At 41.1% G+C, this 26,128-nt stretch overlaps 1 protein-coding gene across 6 annotated transcripts; it reads right to left on the reverse strand.

Moving 5' to 3' along the window:
• Positions 1–323: 323 nt before the first annotated feature.
• Positions 324–25,491, reverse strand: spag9a (sperm associated antigen 9a). Of its 6 annotated transcripts, none has more exons than XM_023153810.3 (31): positions 24,999–25,491; positions 21,421–21,541; positions 19,369–19,439; positions 19,184–19,272; positions 18,912–19,062; positions 16,783–16,869; positions 15,643–15,778; positions 15,425–15,518; positions 15,206–15,327; positions 14,209–14,223; positions 13,869–13,926; positions 11,804–11,956; positions 11,500–11,551; positions 11,269–11,399; positions 11,057–11,113; positions 9,330–9,491; positions 9,074–9,203; positions 8,728–8,817; positions 8,510–8,626; positions 8,214–8,400; positions 7,919–8,134; positions 7,620–7,839; positions 7,222–7,338; positions 6,901–6,981; positions 6,718–6,785; positions 6,384–6,532; positions 6,060–6,231; positions 5,687–5,800; positions 4,142–4,324; positions 3,687–3,824; positions 324–2,489 (listed from the first exon to the last, which is right to left on the reverse strand). In XM_023153810.3, the coding sequence occupies exons 1-31, from the start codon at positions 25,296–25,298 to the stop codon at positions 2,371–2,373; spliced, it is 3,900 nt and encodes a 1,299-aa protein (XP_023009578.1). In that variant the 5' UTR covers positions 25,299–25,491; the 3' UTR covers positions 324–2,370. The 6 variants fall into 6 exon arrangements, with proteins under 6 accessions (XP_023009578.1, XP_012776564.1, XP_023009579.1 ...); XM_012921110.5 differs by having other exon boundaries at positions 6,384–6,535; XM_023153811.3 differs by lacking the exon at positions 14,209–14,223 and adding an exon at positions 14,706–14,717 and having other exon boundaries at positions 6,384–6,535.
• Positions 25,492–26,128: the final 637 nt, after the last annotated feature.

The raw sequence follows: 26,128 nt of genomic DNA on the forward strand, positions 1-26,128 counted from the left end.
GATTGGTTGATTAGACCCATGAAGTTGCCAATGAGCGCAAAGCTCCCATCAGACTGAAAAATGTGGGGGTTTTTAAGGAAGGCTGATTTTGTGATTGAAAATCACTCCTCTCATGAGTGTACAGTGTCCTTTGGTTTCTCTGTCAGACACATGTGCTCCTCACACATCTGGTTTCATCACAGAAACAGTGAAATTACTCAGCTTGAGGTTTTTACAGTGGACCTCAGTAACCAACAGGTCACATCATGTTGGTTTTTTATAAACAGTCTATGCCTACACCATGCCTCCCACTGGGGAAAAACACAGACACCAATACCAGCACATTATCCATGAAACTGAGTTTAATAGATTGTTAAAAATAAGGCTATGATACTGTTTTAGCAAACATTGACCACCATTTATGGCGCCCAGAGAAATAAATGGGACCAGCCTCTGGGTTTTGTTTTTAAGGATGAACATACACTAAGCAGACACACACCACACACTTGGAAAATCAAACACACACTGGCAGACACTCCTAAGTGTACATGTGTACTCTAAACACAAAACACGCACATACATACACTGACATCCACCCCACCCAAAACGGTGGCAATAAACCGAGATTTAGCCGATAATATAGCAGTGTTCTCTAAAAAAAACATGCATAGCTTAGTACATGAATGAAAGTTTTTCTCTGCACAATTTGATCTCATGGTTTGTGAAAAATTTCCAACATAATGACATTAATCCATTTTATTTAACCATTATTAACAATCATGTAAACTCGTTAGACTATTCTGTTCACAATAGCCGCCTATGATACTCTGCCCGTGTAGAAAGTTACATTCTGAACCAAGATAGGCTCGATAGCAAAGGAAATAAATACTGGAATGGCAAAAACACAATATAAAGTTACTGTTTTGAAATGGACTGAAGACCAAGGCTTCACATATAAAAACAAATTACAACATCTTCTTAATGTTGGCATCCTGCTGTCAGGTTACAGTCAAATCATGAAAATACTCATCTCTTAATCAAAGTGTCTCACAAATGGATACAAAACACACACAATGCCCAAAATAACAACAAAAGAATAAAGAAAATGTGCCTTATAGGCCTGAAATCTGTGTGTGTAACAATGAAACATGGAATGATGAAGGAATCAGGAGAGTCTCTCTTTAGTGCCGTCCGATTCAAGGTGCCACACAGAAATGTTGCTGTTAGTTAAATTTGCATCATTTGAGCTTAAATCCTGAATATATGCGCGCACGCGCTCCCAAATATTTGAGTTACAAATGAAATAGTTTTGAGATACTTCTTCGTACATCCTTTGGTTACTGGGACCATCTTCCTAAAAAATATTTGTACATTTTGTTCCCTTCATACAAACAGGACACAGCAGTTTTCCTCCAAAGCGACTAACATCTAACAATTTAAAGTGCCGACGAGCTGAAGCAAACAGGAAGCACTGAGCTGGCGGCACAGGAAGATTTTCCTCACCTACGGCACGAGGGGTTTCTTCATGCAGGCTACTGCTAACCTACAGTAAACTAGTTCTTCTAACCACAGGAAACCTTGAAGTACCCAAAGTGCTTAGACATGATTCATAGAACAAAACATCAGCCTGTTGCAACTGGTGGGACATTCGAACTCCCAAACAATGTTGTAGCCTACAGCTTTTCCTGCATAAAAGCACATTTAAATATGCAACAGTGTGTTTAATGTGCACCACTTGCTGCAAGCTATGTCTCTAATACCAAACAAACAATACAGTCGAGTAATCAGCCTGATATCGCCGGTGACAAGAAATTCGATACCTTTTTATACGTTTATAACTTGCAGGTTTTTGATGCTCAGGTCTTAAAATGTTCAACACAGGAAAGACGTCGGTGCTGGTTAACACATGTAGTGCTATAGTCTGATTACTATAAAATATACTTCAGTTTAACTCAAAACTGCCTGCTCTTTATTTAGATGACTTCAACTTCAGGTAAGTGCCTTTTTTTTGTTTACAACGAAAGCCTTTTTAACGTTTGAGATACAAAGCAACAGACAATTACCTGATCAAACTGCCCATCCCACACGATGTGCTAAAAGGTAGCCTTTCCCCTGTGTGCGCACCAGCTTCTTCAACATGCAGAAGGGAACGCCTGGACGTATTCTTAAAGTTAACATATACTTCATTTGACCTATTTCAGATTCATAAACAATAAAATTTACAAAACATGGACTAAAAATAATTGTTTTTTTTTCTTTGTTTGTTTTCTTTTTGATTTCTTTACAAAGTAGTAAACTACTCAGGTATTAAGAACAAATTAAAAACTTCCAGAATGGCATGCAGGGGTTGGTGGGCACCCCTGGCATAAACACAAGAGTCTATGAAGTTTTTCAATCGTGAGAAGTCGTGACCTGCCAGACGATGAGGTGACTCCGCTCGTTCTTGGCAGGCGCCGACTGCAGGCTGGCTGTCGATTCGGATAAACCATCCAACTCGCCTACTTCATCACCTGTGGAGAAGATGATGAGTAAGGTTGCTGGATGTAGTTGTGGAATCAATTGCAAAAGCCACATTTGTACAGGTCTAGAAAGTGGTCAGGGACCCGAGGGTAAAGGGGGTTGCTGGATGAAAGAAACAGTTGCTGACTGGCTGTTAGAGGTTACTTGAAGTTGCTAGTGTGAAATTGTTTACAAAGAGCTGTATGCTGCTGTAGTGAAAATCTCATTGCCATTGGTTTCATTGCTAAAAGATCACCATGGTTGCCAGTAGTTTCCATGTTTCCTGAGTTGTCCACAAACTACTCACCAAGTGGCAGTGAAACTGTAAAAAGTACAACACAAACCAGAACCGGAGACATTTGGAACTTTTTAAATGTGTTGGTTTAAGCAGCCTGGCATAATTTTGACTTCAAAGGGAAACGTTGTCCATTTTTAATTTGCATCACAGTTTCTACAGAGTAAAAAGAAGTGATTCTCATCATGTCTGTCAGGTTCTCTTCCACTTCTCTTGCTCACGGTGTACCACAAGGTTCTGTTTTGGGGCCCTTAATGTTTCTGTAATATTTGCTTTGTGTTTAACACATTTTGAGAACTTCCTGAGCATTTCTTCTTACTGCTATGCAGATGACATTTGGCTGTATATGTTTTTTAAGCACAACTTATTTCTAAGATATAAATCTTACACAAATGCTCATGCTCATTTTGAATCTCTGGTTCACTCTTTCTTAAATCACTCCAGAAATATTGTTGAGTTCTAAATTGGAAAATGATTATTCATGCCATTTTTTCTTCATGTCTGGATTAGTGTAATTTATTGTTTACTTGTCTTTTCAAAACGTAAAACTTTTTGTTTTAATGCTTTAGCACTTTAAGTAACTGCTGCAATCTGCTAGCGACCATCGCAATCATAAAGAAATTTTTTATTCAGCACCCGCTTTGAGATCAATTTCACATGGCGACAGCCTTCAACCTCCAGCAACCACTTGCCTAACAGAGATCATACATTTTTCCTGGGGACTTGAGGTTGCCAGAGGTTTGCCAACCAGTCTTTAAGCCTGTGTGATTAAGGCCTAAAGCAAACATCATACCAGAAGGGACACATTCAAGCCTTTTACTCCAAAAAGTCTAGTAAACAGCTGTTTCTTTTCAGAATAAAAACCTCTGCTGTGTATAAATATACACTTGTACATGGATTGTGTTACACCCACCCATCCTGAAGTCAATGTAGCCTTCCCCTCCACTGATGACCAGGTAGGTTTTGGTCTCAGAAGTTGCTGTGTCAGAGGATTCAGATGCAGGGTCATCAGAGCCTGAATCTGCACCACCTGGAGGTGGCATCGCCTGACCTGTGACAGTTAATTTAAAGTATGAAGAAACTGAGAACAAAAGATAGTGTTTTAGGGACTCTTTCATTCTCTTGTTACTTTAGCTACCGATTACGTTCTCATTTAATGGTTTGTTTATTTAATCTATGACAAACTAGATCGTACAATTCATATCACTGATTCAACTGTGCTCTTTAGTTCAACAAACACTCACACTCATATTCTCTTTACAATCATAGAAAACTTCACATCAACTTCAACATGGCTGCTAATTTTCCTTTGATAATGGCTAACATTACCTAACATGTTCCCACAGATTCTCTGCACTTGTCTCTTACCTGGCACTGTCACAAAAAACTTGACAGCATCCCGGTGTCCGTGGAAACATAGTTGGGCGTGAGCCATGGAGCAGTATGGCACAAAGCTGCCTGGCATTGCACAGTCTGTCACAGAGCTGTCATCACCATAGACCCGTACAGCACTGCCCGGGCGATTTGGCACTGTTCCTGTTGTTCTGTTAGCTGAAGAATACAGTAAAGTGTCATCTGCCCACTTTATGTGCTTCTTTGAAAAAAGTGCTTTCATGGATAAACGAAAGCAGGAAAGTTGGAAGGTAAATGAAAACGGAAAAACAAACGAGGTCAAACAAAAACAGGTGAAGTTAGGAAACAGGTAAAACGCCAATCAAAAAAACAAAAATGCAAGACAAACTACCAAAAGATAAAAGTAGTTACAACAATTAATACCAGAAAAACTATGTAGATACAATATCACAGAAAGGAAGTCGGCAGAAGTGTATTTAAGAAGGGATTTAAATAAATCCTCACACCAGTTATTCCAAGGTCAAAGGGCTCATATTTCTGCTATGTAGCGTGGGGCCAGACCCAGATGTGCTTTAAAGGTGATAATCAAAATAATAAAATCAGGTCTGAGCATACAGGGAGCAAAAAGAAAGAAGTTATCGCAGTTATGGCCTGGTCTGAAACCAGTCTGTGACACAGGCAGTCGAACTGTATGTAGATCAAGTGAGTCAGAGCGCAGAGGAGCCTGTCTGCTAAATTCTGGAAGAACGCTTTATTCTCTGACCTCTAAGTAAAACCTAAAGTTAGAGGTTAAAGCAGACATAAGAACAGACCCTGATTATAAAAACACAGAGAACTGTACAGCCTTCACACAGACACTGATATAAAAGAAAGAAGATGGTGACAGGAAACGCAGGTACACCCTTGGAAAAGTTTTAATATTTAAAGAGAGCAGCACTCCTCAATATCTACTGAGAGCCCAGCTTTGAAGCATAAACCCATCAAACTGCACTATGTAAGCTATGTGAGACTTGTATCCATGGCAATGCCACTGTCTTTTACAGCACAGATACGCAGCGAGAAGAGACTGAGAATTTATGGATTTTAAGAGAGAAGGTGATGCTACACAATGACGGTCCCTGAGGCATCAGAATGGCCATCTGGGAGATGAGTTGAAATATGAAAGAAGAATAAAAGGAGACGGTGGAGGTAGCAGTGAGGGATTTGATATTAAGAACACGCCGCGCGTTTACGTAACTAATAGCATGCTTCAATTCAACCATATGCCAAATATGAATATATTTGTACTCAGGAATACTCAAAAATAAACAGTTTAACCTCACAACATCTCAGTTTTCCCACAGAATATTTAAATCATAAAGACTTGGACACTTTAAAATGATGAAACTAATGTTCTGCAATGCAAATAGAGCATAAAAGCTAACAGTATGTATTTATTCCTAATGCAGTAATGAGTTGAGTTCAGTGAATAAACACTGCTAAAAGAACATTTTGATGATGCATTGCTTTATGAAACAAAAGTGGACATTTAAGCAGGCAGCTGATGAGATTGTGCTGTACCTTCAGAGAGCGGGATGGAGATGATTACGCCATTTCCTGTACCCACCCACAGTCGGTTGCAGGATACGACAAGAGCGGTGATTCTCACAAATGAGAAACCCAATTTACCTGTACCTGCAACACACACAGAAGATGTTCGATCCAAGATCTGAAGAAGAAACGTTGCGACCTCCTAAACTGTTCAAAATATCACTCTACTACGTGTGTGTACAGAAAGTAAGCGCTGAATTCTACATGTATGTTGCCTTAGCGTTCATACATCAACTCTATCTAGGGATTATTTCCTATAAATGAGTGAGCATAAAACCAGAAGTCTGTTGAGATGATTTACAAAAGTGCTGATTAACTGCTAGGCAACAAACAGTTTGTATACCCAGCATCTTGCTGACATAGGGCTCAATGTCCACATCCTGGAGGTGCTGGTAGGTGTGGGCGTGAAACAAGCGTAGAGTTGAATCCAGTCGGATGGACACCCAGATGCCGTCTCCAACCCAGGCCAGCTGCCGTACCTGGCTCTCCTTCCGAGGATGAGCGTCAAAGGATTTCTGCAAGGGCGCGATAGATTGCAATTGCGTAATGTTAGAAGTAAATTGGGATGTTCCCATGACAACAATAAGGTTTAATTGGTTGAAGTTGACTGGAACAGAAAAATAACTTGCACAACATATGGTTTATTAACTTTCAATGACAGCTGTACCTCTATCCTCATGGCCTTTGGCTGGATGACGTAGATCTTGTTTCTGTAGCCGCACCAAACGTTATCGTGGACTACGGTCATACAGCGGATAGAGTGGTGGGGCCGGCCCAGATCCAGCAGATGGTAGTTGGTTAGATCCCACTGTCCGTCTGCTTGGAAGAAACAAGAAGACTTTGGCAATTTGTGGCATAAAATTAGTCGTGGCTCAGTCACACTACAGTGAAAATAAGACGGCAACCACCCTGTGACTAGCAAAAACCACTGGTTGGCTGCTGATGAACCGGACTTTTTGCTGTCGGAGACCGACTGCAAGCAGTCTAAGTTACAGACTTACCAATGCCTCTGTGGAAAATTGCTAATGTCCCATCAGCCAGTGCTACCAGGACCCTCCCTTTAACATGCCTGCAACAGGTTATGAAGACACTTTTAAAAGTATGTTTATTAGTCTATTTTTAAATGTTCATTTGTTGTGTGTGTGCAAGTCCTTAAATAAAAACACAACCAACTTTTTACTCACACTATGCTGAGGATCGAGTCTTTCAGTTTGATGGCATGAAGACATTTCCTCCACCGAGCCACAGACGAGTGGACGTACAGACTAAAGACAGGAAAGTCGAGCAGAGGAAAACTCCTGATTATCAACTAAATAAAGACATGAAAATGTAACCGAATGATTAAACACTATGACAAAAACACAGCCGCTGATAAATAAATAAACACCAAAATCAGCATGATAACCAAAAGCAAATTTTCTCCATGAAGTTACAACCTCATCAAATTTTCTCCTCCTTTTTCCCCTGAACTAATAGCTCCCTCTAGTGGCTGCTGCCTCACTTACCACCCATTCTGAGCACCGAGCCACATGGTGGGAAGTGCACTGCTCATCCTCAGGACCTCAGTCTCTGATGGGTCCGAGTCTTCTGCCAGAGAAGTCACCCCATCCTGTCTGGATCCCCTGGATAATGGAAAACAGTCCTTCATTAAGAAAACATGGAGTAAACACGTGCAGCCGAGTTTCCACAGCTGCTCTTATGGTTTCCTCTGTAAGCTAAAAATACCAGTGCTTTTATTTTGCAACAGCAAGTTTAGGCTGTTTTATTTTTAAGGTGTGTAAATTAATGTCTGGACATAATTCTTCTAGGGTTCATACATTTCAAGATTTTAAATTTGCAATTGTCATATATGCCTTAAAAATCTTAAGAATTGACTAAAGCATCTACCAATATTCACTCTCACCTCTGTGATTCAGCAACTAAGGAGTCAGTGGGTTCCACCCCGAGTGGGTCGGTGAACACGTGCTCCGTGTAGATTCCTGGCTGGTTTTGGTCAGCCCCCTGATCTTCCTCTCCTTCTTCGCCCACGCCAGCATTAGCCTCCGTTGCTTCTGTTGCCTCTTCCGCTGTGGGAACCCCATCTTCTGCTGGACTGGTCTCTCTGGACAACTCAACAGTGGGAGCTGTGGATCACAGCACAGCACAGCTGTCAAACCACACATACTGTACTCTATCTAAACATTTTTTTTAGTAGAGAACTACCAGAGGCTGAGGTGGCGCTGTGCTCAGCTGGCTGGTCGGCAACACCTGCACTAGCTGTCTGGGGAATGGCAGTGGTGCCCTCGGCTGCAGAGGCGCTATCGCTGCCTGCTGAGCCTACACTGGCCACGCTGCCAGCCAGTGACGCCGCATCCCCTTGGCTGGACTCCAGGTCTTGGGGTACAGCTTCACCTGCTGGATAATCAGTTTCCAACACACCTGACAAAACACCACAAATGACCCAGTAAGAAAAATAATTTTTACCCCAACAAACACAAAGCGTGACCACTGGACCTACCTGGCACACTGGCGATGCAGACAATGTGAGTGTTGCAGGCGTAGAAGCTGTCGAGCAGGTCAGAGGGCTGAGTGGCATCCAGAACCATAACCTTGGTGGAGGAGTGGGTGCTAGTGCACACCCACACACGACTGGACATCTCATCCTGAACAATCAGCTCCTTCTCTTTCTCCCCTTTTTCCCGATCCTTACAGCAACGTAACACATTAGCGAATCGACTCAAAGTATAAAACATAAAGAACTATCAGAAGTCACAACTGCCTCCAAAGAGCTTCTTCCTTCCTTAAACTACTCACCTTACTCTCCTGCTCCAGCTGATCCAAGCTGCTCTGAGAACCCTTTGTCTGCTTAGAAAGCTCTGATGAGGAAAATGCCCGACCCCCGGACAGGTTGACCCCGGCAGCGCACCACAGCTGTGGGACAGAAAGAGCTTGTTAGAAACATCAAAATGTTAAAATATAACAACAATATCCTGCATGTATGCTTAGAGTTGTCTATTCATTCATTTAAGCACCTTCATAGAAGCATCTTTCTGGTCCAGAGGTCTCAAGTAAACCGGCACAGGTAAGTTCATTTTGTTTTCCACTTGTCCACCGTTTGCTACCTGTGATGGTAGAACAGTCAAAACTTAAATATTGTAAATAAAGTTTATTTTAAGACTTTTAAAACCACTACTTTTAAATTTTCTCAGGTGAACATGAACACAGGGCTGGAACAGACAAAGGATACACCTTATTATGCTGCACAGGATATGCTGGCCATTTAAAATAAACGATTTCTTCTTCTAAAGCGAACAAAGCAAAATAAAAAGTGCCGATCGCATCTCTGACCTAATGCAAAGCAATTTTTTCATTTCCCACCTTGTATTTGCTGGGCAGGCTCCAGCCATGCGCAGTGACTCGTCCGTCCTCCTTCTGCACGTGAGCCTTGACCTGTCTGTACTGGCTTCTCTTCTGCTCTTTACGTGATGGAGAACTGCACTGTTCCTTACTAAAGGGAGAACCACGAGAGACACAAAGCCATCAGCTGATAATACATTTTATAGACAGGTGCATTAATGAATTTCCAACTTGGTAAAATCCACAGAACTCAAAGTCACACGTCCTCATTACTTACTCTTCATTGAGGAAGTCAAATGTCTTGGACTTCTCCGTGGGGAACTGGGAGAAAGTGCTGCTCCTCTTCACCGTGCTGCCCGGAGTGCTGTACTTCGTATTGGACTGGGATTCAAACTTTACGGCAGGGGCACTGGAGGAGGAGCTAAACAGTCTGCTGAAGCTGCACGTGGCGAAGTTACAGAAAGCCAAGAGGGAAACAGAGCCGACAGGAGCGCAGGGAAAGAGCAAGGCAGGGGTGTCACCAACAAACCAGACAATCAAGGAACTACCACCAACATTTACTGTACAGTGACATAAAGCATGCTGGGAGTCAAAGTAGAGCTAAGCACTCCCCTATTATATCTAACTAAAACTTAACTAATATACACTCACCAGCTACTTTATAAAGCATGTCTGTTCAACTGCTTGTAAACAAAACCATCTAATCAGCCAATCACATCGCAGCAGGTCAGTGCATTTAGGCATGTAGATGTGGTCAAGATGACCCGCTGAACTTCAAACTGAGCATCAGGGTGCAGAAGAAAGTAATTAAAGTGACTGTGAATGTGGCTGTTGTGGTTGTTGGTGTCACACAAGTTGGTCTGAGTATTTGAGAAACTGCTGATCTACTGAAATTTTCCCAACAACCATTTCTATGGTGAACTCAAATAACAACTCATTATAACCGAGGTATGCAGAAGAGCATCTGTGAATGCACAAGATGTTCAACCTTGAAGCAGATAGGCAAGAACAGCAGCAGCAGAAACCACATCGGGTACCACCTCTGTCAGTGAAAAACAGGAAAGGCTCAACAAAACTGGACAATGAAATAATGGAAAAAAGTTGCCTGGTCTGATGTCTCGAGCTGTGCTGCTATATTTAGATAGTAGGGTCACAATTTGGCTAAACACCATGAAAGCACAAAGCCATCCTGCCTTGTATCAATGCTTCAGGCTGCTGAAGCATTGACACAATCTTGTTGGATCTGAAGGCAAAAAGTGGTCCAAATCGATACTAGTAGGGTATACCTAATAAAGTGACCAGTGAGTGTGAATTTGTACAATATATAAGACAAAGATACATGCTTAAAGCCTGTTTTATTACTGCAGAACGATATCGTACTGCTTTTTGATTTTTCTTTCAGATTTTTGAGAATATGTTAAAAAGCTACAGAGGTGAGCTTACCAAGGCTAAGGACGGCAATTTAGATATTAAAATTCCGCAATAATAGAAATCAAATCTACCGACTTGCATGTGCAGTCTGACGTGGTAGACATAAGCAACACAACATGTACATATACTCGTATATGTAGTTTCCCTTTGCTCGCTATGAGCAGACAGAGTAAGGAAAACATCAAAAGGCACACAGCAGGCAGGAGACAGGAAAGTCCGGGGGCAAAAGGAGAGTAACATCTGAGCAGTTTGTCATAACAACAACTGATGCACTGCACTGAGAGCAAAGATTATGGATAAAGACACATCAAAGTTGGATCCTTTCAGAATGGAGGAGCACTTCTGTGTTAAACGGGGGTAGGGTAGGAGAGAGGTTTAGTGGGGAGGTCTGTCAAATCATCTTTACCTAATGCTGCCAATTCAATGGCACATCCCGGAAAAGATAAGAAAAAAGATGTATTTGAATATTTGAATGACAAAAAAAGTCAGGATTCAACTTGGAAGGCAACGTGGCAGCCCTATCAAAACTAAAAGACAAACAGTAAATAATGCAGTAAATCCAAAAAGACTCACAACTGCCAGATGCTGGATTTCTTTTTTTCTGAGATAGTTGGATTTTCCCTTGAAGCCCTAAAGAAGAGAAGACGACAATCTTTAACAATCTTTAGTTTATGTGTCCGGATATGTTGATATATGTTTTTTTATATGTATAACACAAAGTTATAACCCTAACAAAACATCAAATGCACTTTGCTCCATCCGTCCACCACTCATTGCTTCATCACCTGATCATCTCAGTCCACCGCACAGCTTCCTGCAGCTCCATAAGTCGCTCTTTGTACTGGTTCCTCTCCATCAGCACTCGGGCCATCTCCACTCTGGTGAAACGCTTCTTCTGAGCCGTAGGTAAATCACTCTGTACCGGCACACAATTAAACCCAAACATGACCACACAGAAATGCATGAATTCTACCAAATAAATGAGCCACACAACAGACACAGGATACAGGACTCACCTCTTCTTCTTCGTTAGCTTTATGTTTTGCTTCCTCCATCTCCAGGCGTACTCTGGGAAATATAAGTTTTTACACAAATGTCTATAGGAAATGGGCGTAGCCAGAGTTTCTATTTGGAGAGATACCATTAGGCACTCGCCAAGCAGAGACTCCTGCTACTTAGCTCCAATAGCACAGTAGTAAAGTGTGTCAGCGAGGATTTATACTTTGCGACCGACAGTGAATTACCTGCAGCAGCGTGCTTCATCGTCCTTGTGACTAAAGACAGAAACTAAACATCACAGATTCCTCTCATAGCTCTTACTTTTTGAGTTCCTCCTCCAGCTCTTTGTTCTTTTCCTCCAGCTTGGATTTTGCCTGCAGCAAAGCCTCCAGATCTCCCTCCAACATCTCCTTCTCACTTGTCAGTTCGTCGACTTTCTGAATCAAGTCTTTATTCACCACATTCAAGGCGTTCCTGGAAGGACATTTTAGTACGTTTGTTTTTTAATCTCTGTTTTCAAGACAAAAGGCAGCTTAAACAAAGGATTCAGTGATTCTAAAACTTACACTGAAATCATGAATTTCAAAAGTCAGTAATATAGTGCTGCATGTCCAATCAGGACACAGTGATCCAAAAACCAAAAAACAGTTCTTAAAGGTACAGTGTGTAAAATTTCACCCCATAGATGTCAGTGGGTTGCAGTCAACTGAATTCTGTTTTTTTAATTATCCCAATTGAAGTGCATAATCCTAGCTAGGACAGCTACTGTAGGGCAGACATGTTTTAGTCAGCCAAGAGAGATCAAAAACATTAAATCTAGGCTGTATGCCATAATAGCCGTGGCCTGCCAGCGTGTTTCTACTACTGTTTGTGTAAGAAAAAAAATCCTCTTTAATAGTCATTATTTCTTTTAATATATTTGAATTTGATCAACACTTACCAATAAATTAAGAAATTCAAAAGTGGATATGTGTTGGTAAATACTTCTATTCTAGGTATTCTATGCTGTTATGCCTGAGTCACCTCAAAAACTCTTGCCACTGTTAATCTATCGTCAGTGTACTCTGATAGCAAAGTGACTCTGGGACCTTTTTGCTATTTTGGGTAGGCTGTCCACTGTTACCTTGTTAGCTAAATTTCCTTCACTTTTCTGTCAGTAAGCTCTGCTGTTAGCCTCTGTTAGCAGCTGTTAGCCTCTGTTAGCAGCTGTTAAAATCTGTTAGCAGCTGTTAGTGAAACATTCCTTAAACAAGATCTCACATTGTTGAACTCGGACACCTAGCGAGTAAACTCTCATACAATGTGAAAATGTCATCAGACTGTTTATCAAAGGAAGTGTTTATTAAGCCTAATATTATCTGACATAATGATAGCTTATAAACAGCTGCTGCTCTTCTAGAGAAGAGAGAGTCTAATCTGCTGACAGTAATAATTAAACAGGCATGCACATTTTCATGTGTTAGGGCTCTGACTTCAGTTCATGACTCTTTGTACCATCCATCCATCCATCCACTTCCGCTTATCCTTTTCAGGGTCGTGGGGGGTGCTGGAGCCTATCCCAGCTGTCATAGGGCGAGAGGCGGGGTACACCCTGGACAGGTCGCCAGTCTGTCGCAAGGCTAACACACAGGGACAAACAACCATTCGCACTCACATTCATTTGCACATTCACACCTAGTGACAATTTGTATTATCCAATTAACCTATCCCCACAAGCTGCATGTCTTTGGACGGTGGGAGGAAGCCGGAGTACCCGGAGGGAACCCACGCAAACACGGGGAGAACATGCAAACTCCACACAGAAAGACCCCGGCCTGATGTTGGAATTGAACTCAGGACCTTCTTGCTGTGCGGCAACAGTGCTAACCACCGTGCCACCGTGCTGCCCTGACTCTTTGTACCTTTCGTGTACAAATTCACACGAAAGGACTCTTTGTACCTTTCGTGTGAATGTGCAGACATGAATTAAAAATCTGACTCCATGGCACTCGAACATCTAAGAGTTCTCCTTCACCTTTTTCTTTGTTTGTGGCTGGTCTCTAGCAACATACACAACTCAGCGATTAGGCAGAAGAGAGAAGTCCATTTCCACCATTGTATTCAAGATGGTGGGGGGAACATGGTGACCACTAAAATGTGGCACTCACTCCTATGTATTTTTTAAGGCTTAATTCTACGTTATGAGAATACATCAATATGTTAAACGACAGTATTAGATACTAATCAATGGATGTTTGTGGGTGCAATATTTTCAACATTGCTTTTTTCCTCTTAATGATCTCCAACAATAAAACAAAAACATTTAAAAAACTAAAACAAACCAAATTTAGAGAGAGTCATTACAGCCCTACAAAGGATGAAGAAATGGATATTAAATTCTACTTACTTGGTCTCAAGCAGTTGTGAATTCTCCATAATTAGATTTTCAACTTCCCGGCCCATTCCTGAACAGAATTAAAAAACAACATTATAATTTTATCACCTAACAAATCTGAATTGAACACAAACTGGATTTGTCACTACTTTAACACTACATATAAAGAAGTACACTATTCACACTAAGAATAAATCCAACCAGGCATGACGTTGGACATGAAATATCTCCTAGTGAGATATTTGTTACTGTAGGTCTCACAGCACATGAAACTACCGCAACGCACAAACCCACAGCACAACATGTCACATGACAGACATGAGAAGAATGGAAAGAGTGGGTGAGGTCTTACCAATCAAACTAAGGTCTGAGAATACCATGCAATCCAAGCCAGGCGGAAAAAGAGTAGGGAAGAGAGAGAGAGAAATGCGGATATAGTTTGAGACAGTGAAATGACCAAAATGATGAAGGAGCCAGAGCTGAATGTGTAGCTGCTGACTCCACAAGCAAAAAGGAAGAGATGCTGTAAAATCTCTAAAGATAACATACATTTGACATTTTCGGCACTCAAGAGAAGAAAAGTACAAGAGCAAAAAAATTAATGAAAAAAATAAAAGCTGTATAAAGATCAATTAGGCCAAAAAAGGAAGCACTACACTCCATCATTCATGCACCAAAATCTTTTTGAAGTAGTAGGCAGACGAAAATATATTAATGTACCCTAATATAAGACGCAATGAAGAAGAACCTTTAACAATGGTGGATGTGGAAAGAATGAGTAATGGGTAAAGGTCAAAGGAACTTTACAGAAAAATGTTTAGCTAAGGAAAGGTTGGAGGTCATACACACCAGAGTACTCCACTTGGATTATGGACAAAAGCCAGAGAATGAGACACGGGAGAGAGAGAGGTGATGTTAACATGGGTAGATGGCTAACACTTTGTACAACAGCTGGACCAAAGCAAGCGGTGTAGCGTCGCAGAAAACAGCTGGTGTTGAAGTTACAATGAATTTAAAGAAAGTAGAACAACATCTGCTAGTAAAGTATCAAAGTGGGAATTCAGCAGATCACCTTTACGACCTTTTAGAAAGAAAATAAGCAGTGATTATAAAGAAGTATTCAGGCTTCTTACAGAATCATTCAGCATGTATTTCACCTCTGGCTTTTAAGATTTCAGTATTTTTTCTTTACATATCTGACATTGAAATGTACACCTTTACATAGTACATCTGTCAAACATCTGAAAAACATCAAAAATGTAGCTTTTATGTGACCTTTTCTACATAATACTCTCGGACTAACCAATCCACTTTTTTTTCAGTCACTTTTATGTAAAGTTTTCACTCACCTAAAAGATCAGCTCCTTCGTCCACGTCCCCGATGAGCCCGGTGCCTGCAGAGGACAGCTCCTCAAACAGGGAGTCTGTATTGCGGTCAAATGCCATGTTTTCAATGCCTTTAGTAGGAGTGCTGACAAAAGAAAGAACAATAGGAAGTCATGTTTTTTGCCTGATGGATCTTTCATTTAAAAAAGAAAAACACCCCCAAAAGGTCCTCTTTGTATTACCTGCAGGGTCTGTACCCAATGAGATCCATGTCCAGCTCAGGGGTGGACTCAATGATGTCCTTCACATCTGAGCTGTCTTCATTTTCAGGCTGACCTGCAAAGCACACAAGCATAGATGATATAGATCAGAAGGAAGGATATGCAAGTAAACATCATAATGTTTTTGTGGTGTTGTTTTGTAAACCTGAACATAAGAGTATTAGAATATGTGACCCTACCTACTGATATGCTTCTGGTCCCTGGAGCAGCTTGCACCTCTGTGCTCTTACTGTTCCCATCTTCCCTCTCCATGTCCGAGGCAGTGGTTGACATCGGTGTGGCCGACTTGGAGCCGGTGAAGTCTGATAGCTCATCCTGTAATGAAAAGTGATTCATTTACAACAACAAAGCGATGCCTTAACTGAAGCTGTACCAAAATAGAAAATAAACCAAAGATAGAGCTGACACAGAAACAGAAGCAGCAAGAGTCCAATTTCTCTCCGCTCTTACATTATGTAGAGGGCACTTTTCACAAAGTAAAAATCCTCAACTATCGAGCTTTTTTTTTTACCAACTTCTTATAAGGTGAAAGAAAAAAATCACACTTACACCACAAAGATCTGACACACTATCCTATATGAGATTATATTAGTGAAATTGGAGCACAACAAAACACAGATAATCACATATAAATGAAATATACTGGAAACACTAAACGTTGCGAATGGACTGAGGAGAGCTTTCTGGCTGGATACAAAGAGACAATATGAGCAACACAGAAAGTGGCACGCAAACACAACATCCAAAAAACACGACACAGACTGCAGAAGGCTTCAAACAACATTTACTGAACATAAATAAGGACAACAACAGGAGCTACTGCTAGTTTACTAAACTCTAGTAAACTACACATATCCCACGAAAATCCAAAAACTAATAATACATAACTACAGCAGTAAGTGACAGATGAAATGTACGCTAATGTAAAATGAGTGATTAGTAATGTTTGAAGAGCTACATAAATACAGCAAAAATAAAGTCAAATATATACAACTCATGCATTTTACCCAAAATCAAAAACAAACTGGAGGCCAGATGCAACCAAGCTGCTATTGACTTTTGCACATTAATAATTAACCAGCTCCATATGTGCACTTTTATTTTGAAAGATCCCAATGAGGCCTTCAGACATGGTTGCATATAGCACAGCTGGTCTGTGACGTGAGAGTCTACAAATGCACAAAGCAACGTGTTTGAAAAGATGAAACAGCATAGTGGAGCAAACTACAGAAGCCCACACACACGCAAACATAAACTGTGCTGCGCACGGCCAGTGCAGGAGCGCTGCTGCTCGTACCAGCCGCCACTCATCCAACTACCTTGCAGTCGTCTGCCAGTGAATTCCCCCAAGTAGAGTCCTGCGCACTCTTACCCTCCCTTTCCTTTGGGGGGTCACCATAGTCCAACTGCTTGGGGGAGGGGGAAGAGTAAGAATGCAGCTCACAAGTGCAGAAGCAGTTCAACAGAAATGCAAACACCTCATAGTGTGCATGTCTGTGAAGTGAATGGGACAGTTCATACATACAAATAAGCATGTGTGTGTGAGTGCATGTGTGATTATAGTTTATAGATCATCAACAAGCAACAGATGAGTCTTTAGTCAAGTCAAATCAGCGTTTATTGTTTTGTAAATCTCTTTCCTACGGTGGCCCTGAGAGGTCAAATGCACTTAAGCAAATATCGTCCAATAGAAAAAATGTTGCAGAAGGACAAAAAACACAACAGAAGTTAAATGAAACAAAACTGAAGTGTTTCTGGGGACACAATAACGTAATTGTGTGATTCTTATAATGCTGCAGATACATGTTCACTATTAACCGCTAACTGTTAGCTTGTCACTTTTGTGAGCTTTTGTTCTTCCGTTGTGTTATGTGTGCTTTTGTCATTTTCAGTGTTAGAGTTCTTGAAGTGCAGTGCATTTGACCTCTCAGGGCCACTGTACTTTCTGTATAGAATCAAAATAGGTTTTGACTAATGACATGTTGCAAAGCTAAAGCTATTTGTGCAGGAAGTCAGAAATAGTAATAGTAAAACAATTGTTTAGTTATGAAAAGTACACAAATATATTTATATTGATTCAATTTTTTTCAGTTTTTGTATTTTATAATTTCAGCACTTACATATTACATTACAGTAATATTACATATGAATCATTTTAATTCTTTTGTTTATTTAAGCGCTCCCCTTGAATGAAGTAAAATGCAATGACGCAGAAACATAATTATGCCAGTTTCAGAGCTAAGATGAAATGGTTTTACTTAAATGACTAATGTGGAAACTAGATCATGGCCAGCACATGCAGGTCATTAACCTGTCGTTTGCTTTTCGCTCACCTCTGCAGCACCTCGCGCTCCCATAAATAAACATGACATCGCTCCTGAACTCTGACGCCATGTTTGCATATCAAAGACACCCATGTTCAAAAGGCGGTGGCTTAGCAATAACCGCCCTGTAGCTCTGATTACATAAGGCCCCATCACAATCCAGCCAGCCTCTTTTTTCCTCCCTCTCTCAGTGACTGGCTGCACGCCATACAGCGGCATCATTCCCAGAATGCACTGTGCCGCAGAGCTGGTGTCCCAGTTTTAACAAAAACGCAGCAGTGCAATGTAATAACATTGTCACCCTGCAGGTTCTGACTGCCACAGATACAAACACCGCTGACATGCCCATCAAGTACCCAAGTGACTTTAAGGAGCATCAACACCATTATATTGTGGATATATATAAAAAATATATTTTTGTTTCCCCACTTAAAACACGAATTAAATGAACTGTAAATACTGAATAAAATAACACGTAAAATATGTTATTTGTACCTGCAGAAAACGTTTATAAATATTCATGTGACACATTTAATGATCTCCTCTGATTGCTACACCAGGGGAAGTCTGCATATTCATCAATGGCTAAAGAAGAGTCTAGAAACAGAGGGCGCCTTGTTAGATGCCTGCATAAAAAACACATAAGCACACCCGAGCCTTATCAAAGGCTCTCTATTTATAAATGGACTCGAAGCTTAAAAACCCTATTCTATCTTCTATTTTCGACCTCTGGCAAAACCACCACAAACAGGAAATCCAATTAGAGCGATCATATCATTCTCCATAATGCCAGTGTTTTTTAATAATACAGCAAAAGCACTAATTAAATAATCAATTATTAATTTTCAATTTGAATCAAGTGATGTCATTATTTAAGATTTTTCATTTCACTTGCTTTTCTTTTATTTAACATGACCTGGACGACAGCCTTCAGCTTATTTATGGAAAAGATGCTTTAAGAAGCAGAAATTAGATATGTTGGCCTTTTACATCCAGACTTCATAGACGAGGCATGAATGTGTCTTCTACACATCGGTTTTCTGGCTGACATAACGTGGCCTGAACCAGACACAGGTTTATTCTCTAAGGATAGATCACAAGGTGGGTACGACCCACACACCCACCTTGAGACTTGTGTTGGAGCGAGGCTGCGATGAGTCAGTGAACCTCCAGCTCTCTGTGCCCAGTGTCTCTGCTCTGGCCTGAGGATCTGGGATGAGCAGAGACGCTCCGCCAGATGATGGGAAGATTCCCAAAGAAAGAGGTCGCTCTCTCCTTGGGAGATTAAAAAAAAATTATAAAACGTCCCTTTTTATTGGAGAACAGACCACAAACGCTGCCTGTCGATGACGTGTGATATGAAAGTGGCTTGGCAAACAAACTTATGCGCTCTCACCTGACTCGGCCGACTGCGCTCGACTCGGAGGTCTCGCTGATCTGTTGCATTTTGATCCTCTCCACGTGCTCCATGTAATTATGGATCATCTGCAGAATTCAAAGCAAAAACACCCAAAAGGGAGCTAGTTAGTCATGACCACTGTTCAGAGTTACGCTCCGCTCCTCCCTTTCTCTCTAACCTACCTCTGTGTGCCGCTGATGGAGGGAGTTGTATTCCTTCTTCAGGTCCAGCTCTCGTTCTTCTAACCTGCCAACTGAAACAAAGGAAGGCCCTCATCAGTCTCAGCTACTTTACAACCAGCTTATAGACTTTAAATCACTTGTTAAATACTTCAGAACCTCACTGTCACATTACTGTAATTCTTCTCCGTGATCATTAGGTTTTTGCATGTGTATGACAGTCGTACGTAAAAAGGCGTGCAGTTTTTCTCTGCTATGCAGTATAGGGGGGCTGGGGGTGGGGGGGTAATCGCACCCAAATAGTTTTCAGCACTGGGCGCCTTACGAAGTGACAAAAACATCTAATCCCTTATTAGCACATCAGGTTTAGCCTAAGCCACGCAGCGAGCTGCTGCAACAGACGGGTTTAAAGCTATCGGATACTATCAATTACAACAGCTAAAGCTTCTGTGTGTTGTGCGATGATGCCTTGCCAGTGTGTACTTTGACACTATCGAGCAATTTTATTCTGCAGTCATGAGTCATCACATTCCTAGATCCCAGTAATAAAATGAAGAAAGAAAAGCTGTGCAGGGGGACAGCTGAAGCTTCTCGCAATCCTTGATGAGTGTGTGTGTGTGTGTGTGTGTGTGTGTGTGTGTGTGTGTGTGTGTGTGTGTGTGTGTGTGTGTGTGTGTGTGTGTGTGTGTGTGTTGTTTTATAAAGTAATCACTGGGTGCAGAAGAAGCTGAATGTAAGGCCATAAGCCTGACTGGATTTATGAGTCATTTAGCCTAAAATCCTGAAATGCATACCAAATGAACAGTTTACATGTCAAAAAGCAAACAGCATCATCCACTGTGAAGCTCTACACTCAAAAAACGTTTTGGCCGAAATGCTCATTTTAACTAACTTAATTTTGTTACATATGAACAATTTAAAAGGTTAAATTTAACAAATCTGGTCTGATTAAATTTGCTTGATTGGTAAACATTCAGTTTATACCAAGCACATTCTTCTTAGTGATTCCATATTAATGTTGAATTATTTGAATAGGTAAACCTTTGATTTTATTTGTTTCAGCTGCTTTTATTCAAAATATTGCTTCATGTTGACTGAAAGTTAAAAATCTTTTTTTAAGTATAAAGCATGACTTGTTTAAAACTTCCTCATCAGGCTGTTACTCTGCTGGATGCTTTATTAATCAATTAAATCTGAATTCCCCAAACTCAGCTCCAATCTCTTAATTATTGATCTTTTCCGTGTCAGGCCAGTGAAACTAAAGCACTAACATTATCTAAGCTATACTGCTGTTGCCTAACTTCTTGCTGCAACTGCGGCCGTTTAACTCAGTGGACTCGGATTTAAAGCACCTCAATGAATGAATGATTTACCATTTACTGGGAGTGGCAGCAAATTAGCTGAACCTACTGAGCAGGAATCATTCTCTCAAACAGCAATCACAACAAAGCAATAACCGATAAATAATTCACTTTTGATTTTCCACATCACACCAGCCACTGGGATACTTATGTTTGCCTTGTTAAAGCTTCTGCTGTAAGTCAGATTCGGAAAGAAATTCCTGTTTTCTTCCCACTCGCAGCTTTGTGTGAATGAATGATTTGCTTTAACCAGCCAGCTACTTAGTCACCAGATACTGGACCAGTCATTGTGTGAATCCCCTCTTTTTTTCTGACAAGACAGAATGTATGAACCAATCGCTTCCCCTCTACCTCTTAATCCACCCATAAGATGGGCGGGTAATGTACTGCCGCATTAGGAGGATGGGAATAACAGAAATCCTTTAATCCCATTACTGTTACCCCCGCAAAGATGAAGAAAGAGAGCGTGAGAGTCTGCATAGTTAATGTGTGCATACATATCAAGCCATGAGAGGAAGGAGATAGTAAGGGAGTGAAAAATAGACTAACTGCAGGAACTGAAACAGACAGAATTATTTATAATAGCGATGAGATTTCATCTCAGCGCATGGATGCTGACAGACATGGAAGTTTTTTTTGAAAGCACGTACACAATAATATAAGCGCATGTGCATGAATGTGTGTTTTTGCTCACTCTGGTCTGCATAGTTCTTGATTTTGAGCTCCAGTTGGCGGGAGTGGGACTCCATCCGGTCCACATGGCTCTGCAGGTCCTTCTTCTCCTGCTCATGAGTGTCTTCAAATTCGATGAACTTCTACACACACACACAAACACAGTTTTGTTGGACTCACTGACACTTAATGCAAAACATAACAAAGCTGGTTTGTCAGCAGTCTGATCTTGTTTGATGCTTGTTTTGCAATACGAAAAAAAAAGACGCCGTTCCTAAATTTGGGCGTTCTATTTTTACATGACAGTAATGAAACCAAATGAGGAATTCTGCCCCACTGCAAAATGCATGTTTGAAATAGTAATTTGGTCACTGTATTTAGAATAAAAACTCTATTATAAATACAATTTAGTTGTTTTACAGCAGCGGTCCCCAACCGCCTCGGACCGGTACCGGTCCGTGAGTCGTTTGGTACCGGGCCGCGAGAGTTGAGGCTCAGGTGTGAAATGTATGGTTTTCAGGGTTTTTATCGGTTTTCAGCGTTATTTTGTTATCGTTTTTATCGTTTACTCGGTTTTCCTTGGTCTTTTCACGTGTGTTATGAATAAATCTTCTTTTTTTCGGTACCGGTACTTGTTTTATTTTGTTGTATTTATCCGCGACACCTTAAAGGCCGGTCCGTGAAAATATTGTTGGGCATAAACCGGTCTGTGGCGCAAAAAAGGTTGGGGACCGCTGTTTTACAGTATTAACATTTAGGAAAACTGATGTGACGCGTACAAATATAACTGTGGCTTCTGAAAATGAAGGACATATCTCTGGATCCCTAAAAGTATTAATGGTCCTACGACTGTGACAGATTATCAAATGTGTCTTGAGTCTGATCTGCAGTGCCGCTTCCTCCCAGTTTCCTTATAGGCCGGCCTCTGAAAATGCACTTTTGTTTATGTGTGTGTATCAACGTCCACATCCTGTCCAGCTTAGCAAGCCAAGGCCCTGACGTGGCTCTCTTCCTTCCTGTGGGCACAGGAATCTTACCCTACTTTGATGTACAAGCAGATGCAGGAAACTTCCTTGCAAAGACATAATTTAGCTTATACTCAGTGATCGACCCAAATGACACTCTTTTTCATCAGTAGCAGCCTGCTTGCCGTGGTTTTAAGGGAGTCGCTACTGTGTTTTTGAAGGTATGAATTACATAGAAGTGAAATTTAAGGTAATTACTATGGATCTTAAACTGGAAATCTACTAGTAAATTAAAATAAAATAAAAGTAAAAGAAAGTGGTAGAAATATGAGGAATCATGAAAAGTTTCAAGCATGAACATTTGCTGACATTCTCAGTCTTCCATATTAGCAGTACAGTAGTACCATAGAAGGCCTGTTTCTTCCAGGATTATTCCTGTATAAAGGAAGTTTTTCCTTCCCACTGTCGCCAAGTGCTTGCTCAAAAGGCATTAATTTCATTGTCAGGGTTTACTCTGTATTATTGTCCAGTCTTTACATTACATCAACACCAGAACTCCAGAAACAACCAATAAAATTAGTTTAGTTAATACTGCCCAGGGATGGCAGAAGGAAATTAGCTAGTAACTAATAAGGAATAATAGAAATAATCAGTCACGCTGGACCTAAGATAAAGCAGTAACTATGTGTGAGACAATTAAAACACCAGCTTCCTGTTTGTGAAGATATGATAGAAAGTATTCCCGCAGCAAACAACATCAACAGTGCAGATCAGACACACCCAAGAAATTTAAAGATGATGCAAATAAGTTTTAATGGGCTGAACTGCTGCCTTAGATGTAATTAAAGTTAAAGATATTCTCACAGCCGTCTGCTTTATTCTGCTTCATTTTTCAAGATTATCTTCAATTTAAATCCGAGTTTAGTGGAAACAGGCTCGCAAACACATCACAGCAGACAGGAATGTGCTGCTATCCTTTTTTACCTGTTATGAAACAATGAAGGAGCGGGTAAAAGGTGTCATTAAAAACGACTTCCAAAAACAGAAATGTCACACCCTTCATCGGTCTGATAAAATGGGTGGGAAGGAGGGCAGTCTGTTGACACTGAAACCCAAGACAAAAACAAAAGAAAAGCAGAAATGAAAGCTGAAGGATGTTCCCCTCTTCTCACAAAGGATCACATGACCTGGAAGTAACACTGTGCCTTCCCAGGAGGCTCAGCGTACCCCTGCTCACTCCTCCTCGGGGCTTTAGATAAAGAGTCCTACCCAGGAAACCGGCTTATTGTTTCTGTGTCTATTTAAAACACATTATACTGCAAAACAATGCAGGAAACAGCAGTATTGTCACTGTGTATACGAGTGTTTGTGGCTGCTGTGACCAAGGTGCAGCATCACCCACTGGATGGAGGTTCCACAGCATACCGGGCTGCTTTTCCACTGCCCCTGAGCCACAGAGGCCAGCTGTGACAGAAGGTCCGAGTCACATCGCTTCACCCTTCATATTGAGGGCTCAGGGCAGATTGACCACACACAAACACACAAACCCTGCCAGAAACACGAAATCCAGGGCTCCACTTTTGCTGCCAATGTGCACCCACTCAGATATCACATCCTAAACTTTAGAAGCTGTGTCTTCATAGGCATGGGCCTACAAAGTAAGTAATTATTGCACAACAACAGTGTTATAACCTGACCGCTTTGGAAGATGTGAACATTCCCCAGCTGTGAGAGTCTGTTGTAAATAATGAGATCCGAGAGCATTACAGGAAATGTAGGTTGCAGGTGTTTTCCAGCTCTAAATAAAAACTTTTAAGTTCGGAAGGACTGTAATGTCAATTTAGACTTTATTTTTTGTCTCTTACAAATTACCCAAACTTACCCAAAAGTATGTTTATAGCTAAATTACTGGAAATCTCCTTTAAGTAAATATAAATGTATATTTCTGATATTTTCCAGGTGTTAGATATCTGAACTGTGGTCCTCTATCTGTGCACACAGTATTTTCTGCATATGAAGATAAGAGCTTAAAGAAGTAACACTGTTGTGCAGGATGTTTGGCTTTGCACATGCATGAATGATGGAAATTATGCTGTTTAGTGATGTAAACATCACTAAGAGTAGTTTGGTTAAAGCCGTGGTGGGATTTTCTGTGACATTTTATGCCTCACTGTTATTCCACAAGCTCCATCCTCTTCACACTGATGTGTTTTATAAACGTCATATATGTATTTTACAGTTACAGTGATGGCCCAAAACGCTGAGTCACTTCACCTGCTGTTTCTGACTTCACTATCTGATGCAATAGGACATCATATGTGCATTTGCCAGGGATGTGGCTTTGATGCGTTGTTTCATAGATAGACACAGTTATATGACAGATCATCCCGCAAGAAAACAGAGCCAACAAGGAGACAGGGCCATTTCAGTGAGCCGTTAGCATGACTCTGCCTTGTTTACATCCCCACTGAACACCATGGATGCTGCCAGGCCACGTGTATAGGTTAATTCATCGCTCAGGGATGCTGGGAGGAGAAAGCACCTGAGGCAGGCTTCATTGCCCTCCTTTAAGAAAAAAAAAGGATGCTGAATGTTGATATTTTCCTTCCCCCTCTCTTAGATCCATTCAGCTCACCTCCTCTGCGTGTTTCCTCAGCGCTTTCTCCCGCTCGTACTGGGTGATGAGCTGCTCGTTGTCCTCCTTCAGCAGCTCCAGCTCCACTTCGTGCTCCTGGTTCTCCGCGAACACGGAGTCCAGGTTCTCCAGCACGGCCACCACAAGCGGCATCAGCTCTTTCACCACGTCCTCGTCGTATTTACCGATAAGCCTCTCGAACTCGCGGTAAATTGAGTTGGCCAGGCCCGACACCCGCTCAGACATCATCGCTGATGTCCCCGGGTCGTCCTGGTACACAACTCCGTCTTCCAGCTCCATTTTTAGTCCTCTTCCTTTCAACTAACAGGACCAGTTTTTTCTCCGCCTTACCCCGCCACTATGAACGCCCGTGTTCCTTAAATAAAGACAGCTTTTCTTTAATCAAACGGACACATTGAGAACAGCGTACGAATGTACTATTACGATGCAAGACAGGCTACGTGGATTTCTTCCTATTTTTTCCTCGCCTGTCCCGTGCTGCGTTCAAATGCTCCCCCGAAGCTCCCAAATTCCTCAATCACCATGAGAACAAAACCAAAAGGATAAGTTTCCAGCCCTTGAAGACCCAGAAGTAGCGAAAGATACTGTTTATCTTTTGAAAATATAGCACAAACAATATTATATAGACACACAACACTGTATTTTTTCACATTAAATGTAAACAACAAAATGTTTTTTTCCTGTAGCTGATTGAATTTAGAAATGTAGACGTATTGTTACACTGCACGATAATGACACGTTTATCTTGAACATGGAAGGAGACAAACAAATCCAGGCATTTTATTTCGTCCAATACAACTTGTAATTCCAACAATTCTCATAGTACGTGAAGCAACTATCCAACAGCTGAGTTGTTGACCAGACATATCACGTGATGACGTCACATCATGCTACCGGCGTAAAATTGTTGGCAGTTTTATGGAGAAAAAGTCGCCTCGAAAGTTTTCTAAATAATATGATTAAAAATAACTGAGGTTTAAAAAATGTGCAAAGTGATTTGTGTGCAACTATTTAGATAGTGAAAAGTAAATAAATATATTATAAGATTCTGGGTAATTCCCCAGCTGTGCATTAGTAAAATAAAAAACATAGGTCTGCCTATATACGTT

This window comes from Maylandia zebra, linkage group LG4, assembly GCF_041146795.1.
Source record: "Maylandia zebra isolate NMK-2024a linkage group LG4, Mzebra_GT3a, whole genome shotgun sequence".
Lineage (NCBI taxonomy): Eukaryota > Metazoa > Chordata > Actinopteri > Cichliformes > Cichlidae > Maylandia > Maylandia zebra.